This window comes from Orycteropus afer, unplaced genomic scaffold (genome assembly GCF_000298275.1).
Source record: "Orycteropus afer afer isolate SDZICR_OR568_19922 unplaced genomic scaffold, OryAfe1.0 scaffold00327, whole genome shotgun sequence".
Taxonomy (NCBI): Eukaryota; Metazoa; Chordata; class Mammalia; order Tubulidentata; family Orycteropodidae; genus Orycteropus; species Orycteropus afer.
The window spans coordinates 2722562-2726584 of record NW_006921914.1 but is presented as its reverse complement, the minus strand read 5'-3'; the positions used below and the strand labels follow the sequence as shown (position 1 = coordinate 2726584).

Genomic DNA, 4023 nt, shown 5'->3' with positions numbered 1-4023 from the left:
CAATCCTACTTCCGTAGTGATACTGCCTTGGAAACCCAAGGAGGGGTCGCTATGAGTCGGGGCCGACTCGACAGCAAACAACAACAACAACAACATGGTGGCATAGTGCTTAAGGCATTTGACTCTAACCAGAAGGCAGGTACTTCAAACTCACCAGCTGCTCCTCAGAAGGAAGATTGGGCAATCTACTTCCGTAGAGATGCTGCCTCAGAAACCCAAGGAGGGGTTACTATGAGTTGAATCAACTCGACAGCAGTGGGTTTGGTTTTGGTTTGGATTCTTTTAGGACCTCTAAGGAGCTTTGATGGTGTAGTGGTTAAAGCATTCGGCTGCTAACCAAAAGACCAGTGGTTTGAACCCACCAGCTGCTCCACAGGAGAAAGATGAGGCTTTCATAAAGATTTATAGCCCTGGAAACCCTATGGGGACAGTTCTACTCTGTCCTATAGGGTTTCTGTGAGTCAGAGTTAACTCGATGGCATTTTTTTAAATGACATTTGAATCTTGCTTCCAAAAAACATTCCTTTCCAATCAGCTAAAAAACAAAAGTTGCTCTAGTCTTTCTTTAAATCACCGATCTCAGTAGAGTTAAGCACATTTAGTATTGCATTTATTTGAAATTATAGCAAAAGTGATCACATACAGCCTTAATTGATTTTATGCTCTTTGGCATCCCTGGTTTTTGGTATAACTCCCATTTCTCTGCATAATTTTGGGCATGTTTGAACTCATGCATTATGAAAACAAAAGGACCTGGTAAATCAGATAGTGTGTCCCTGTTATGATAGCTGATTTGTTATGTTTATGTTTTGTTTGAGAAGTTTGGCTTTCAGGATTTTTAATATGCCATGAACTAAATCAAGATTGCATTTGACTTGTCTTCACAGGAGGATCTGTGTAGTTGGTTGTATCTAGTGATTATATGAAGTAATATAGAAATAAGGGACTTATATCTGGAAGTTATAAGTAAGAATAAAGTTATAGTACATTAGGAATTACTGCCAGAAGGAAATTACTAGAAATCGAAGATTATTGCATTCTATACTGTATATAAGGAGCCCTGGTAGCACAGTGGTTAAGTGCTCAACTACTAACCGAAAGCAGCAGTTTGAACCCACCAGCCACTCCACGGGAGAAAGATGAGGCACTTTCCATATAGCAGTTTACATATACTTTGTCTCATGTCATTGACCACAGTTTAGCACAATGCAACAGCTCCCCTCCCACTTCCTCCCCATAGTTACCTCTTCCCTGTGTCCATCCTCCATGGACTCCTGCCCCCTGAGCTGTCTCCCTGTGCATAAGCAGCCCTTCTTTCTCCCAAGATTGTTCTCTCCAAGGAGAGTTCATTCATATCTTCTTTTAATAATATTTATTGAGTACCTGTTATATGTCAGACTAAGGATACAACTGTAAGCCTTCATGGTGTTTCCAGTTTGGAATGAAATGGATAGTATCCCTCTGAAAGGTCACAGGCTGGAGTTATATATTTCTTACATCCCCCAGTATGAATAATCAGTTGTGGAACTTGTTAATTTTGCCTATAAAATAATAGTTTTCTTCTCACTACTATGAAGGATTCCTTTGACAGTACCCAGTGGCACTCTGCCTTCTGTTTCCTGAAGGTGAGTACTGGTGTAAGCTCACACTCCTCACCAATAAGTAGCCAAGGACACATGATGGCTATCATCATTTTCCATCCCCAGGAATTAAGTCAGGTGAGACATACAGGATCATCAGGGGTAGCTTCTGAAGCAGTCCTTACTCTTATTATGCTGCTGTTGACTTTTGGAAGTTTCAGGGCAGGTAACAGAAACTACACATCCACAGAGTACTAATGAAGGTTGGGGATGAGAAAGAGGAGATGGCTATTTAACCAAATATTTAATCAAATCCTAGAGATTGTGGCTAGGTTACCATGACCCAAATAGCATGTTACTTCTGTAATGCATTTAGAGCTTTCAAACATTAACATAATAAAACAGTCCGATACTTGGATCAGATCATCTCAATCAACGTGGGAGAAAAGGAGAGGTATTGTCAACCCTCATTTTACATATGGGGAAATGGAGGCACAGAAATACCCAAGGTTAAAGAACCAGTAAATAGAAAGTGAGGACTTGAACCCAGATCCTTTGGTATTTTTAACTCTATAGCTCCAACATGGTTTATTCTTGTGTCAAGCTAATGGTTAGGCTCTCTGGAGTGATATTGGGATTTTAAAATGTTCTGAACTCAAAGAAAGGATTTAATTACTGTACCCTTTTGCATCTGTGCCCCCTATTTCCTTTCTCCCAGGACTCACACTTTCTGAGGTGGTATTTTGATGGATGGTTGTTGGGATGTTTGAAGTGGAGCGTTATGAAGGGAACTGAAAGGTTGTTGCTTCTTTGTGATGGGACAAAACCTTAGTTTAGTTCCTTGTTTAGAACAGGAATCACTCTCATTTTTTTTGACATAGGATTTTTTTATTTTTTAGCATTATTTAAATATATAATATAGTTCAGCAACTTCTTTTAAATTCAAAATTATGCTTGTGTGGGTCATTTGTTTATTTTGCATAGCTCTAATTCTTTCATTTCTTCCAATTTAAAACATTCTATTGTTAGGATCTACAATTGATTTTTCTATTTTCCAGTTGATCGAGGGCTTAATAATGAGCATTTTGTTTTTTCGTTTCCATGGTTATTTTATCATATCTAGAAATTCTATTTGGATGTATTTTTTAAAATCTGATCATTTGTTATTATCTCATTTCTTGTTCTTTGGTCAAATGTTGATCCTTTTCTTATTTTCTTAACATAACGATACTTTTTGCATATTCTATATGCAATAATGCTAATATCTACAATCTCTGGTTTCTGATTCTATTGTTTATTGTTTCTGATAGCTCTCATTTATGGCATTTTTTTTTCTTTATGTGTTTTGAGGGAATGCTTTGAGGCTTGTTTTTAATGTAGTTTCTTTCAGAGGGAATTTGTATTTGTGTCTGTTATGTATCTAGAGTACTATAACCAAGACCAGTTTATTTTTAATATTTTTATTGTGCTTTGGGTGCAGATTTACAAAGCAGATTTGTTTTGCATTCAGCAGTTTGTGACTATTTGATTTCACAGCCCCAATTACAATCCTCAAATATAAAAAAACTTTCCTCCCCTCTCCCGCCTGTGATGACCCCCTTCCTGTGCCCTTCTTATCCATGCATTCCTGTCTGTCCAGCTTTCCTTCTAAGTGAATGCTACTCTTCTGATGTCTCATGGTTGATTGATCTAAGGGGTACATCTCCCTTGGGTAGGTGGGTTCCTCTCCCTGGGGTAGGTATTCTGCATGTAGGTCTTTCTACTTTTGGGTTGAGAGCCAATCCAGGCAAGTGAGTCTGTTTCCAGGCCTAAAAGGTAACCTGAGGCAATAGTCTCAGAGGTTCCACCAGTCTCCATCCAACCAGTAATTCTGGTAATTTTTGTTTTTTTGAGTTCTGTTCCACATTTTTCTTCCCACTCTAACCATACTCTCCAATCTTTTTTTTTTAAAAAAAAATGCATTTTATTGAAATATAATTTATGTACATTGAATGCAATTTTTTTCCTTTGCGGTGTTCTCTCCCCTCCCCTCTCACCCCTGAAAACCAACAAAGAAAGTTTCCCTGCATATGTAAGCCTTTCCTTGACCCTCCACAACAATGAACTAATACAATATTTGTCCTTCTATGATTGACTTATTTCACTTAGCATAATGACCTCCAAGTTCATCCATATTTTGCAGTATTTCGCAGACTCTACTTTATTCTTTAGTGCTGCATAGCATTCCATTATGTGTATATTTGGTCATCCACTCTTCTGCTATAAATCTTAGAGATAAGTCCCTTGTCAGATATGTAATTATCGGCAAATATGAATTTGTTGCTGTCATTTTTGTTATGTGCTTTTTCATGGTGTCAATTTCTTTGATCCTTATAATTTTCTATGCTGAGCTCGTTTTGTTTATGAATTGTGTCATCACTTCCTTCATTGCCATTGTTTTAGT

At 37.8% G+C, this 4023-nt stretch overlaps 1 protein-coding gene across 1 annotated transcript in view; it reads left to right on the top strand.

The window, feature by feature from the left end:
- TRMT2B (tRNA methyltransferase 2 homolog B) overlaps positions 1-4023 on the top strand; it is a 72976-nt gene that overhangs the window by 25182 nt on the left and 43771 nt on the right. The window contains 2 exon segments of the mRNA XM_042782454.1: positions 1592-1663; positions 1665-1718. Coding sequence (XP_042638388.1) covers positions 1592-1663; positions 1665-1718 — 126 coding nt within the window.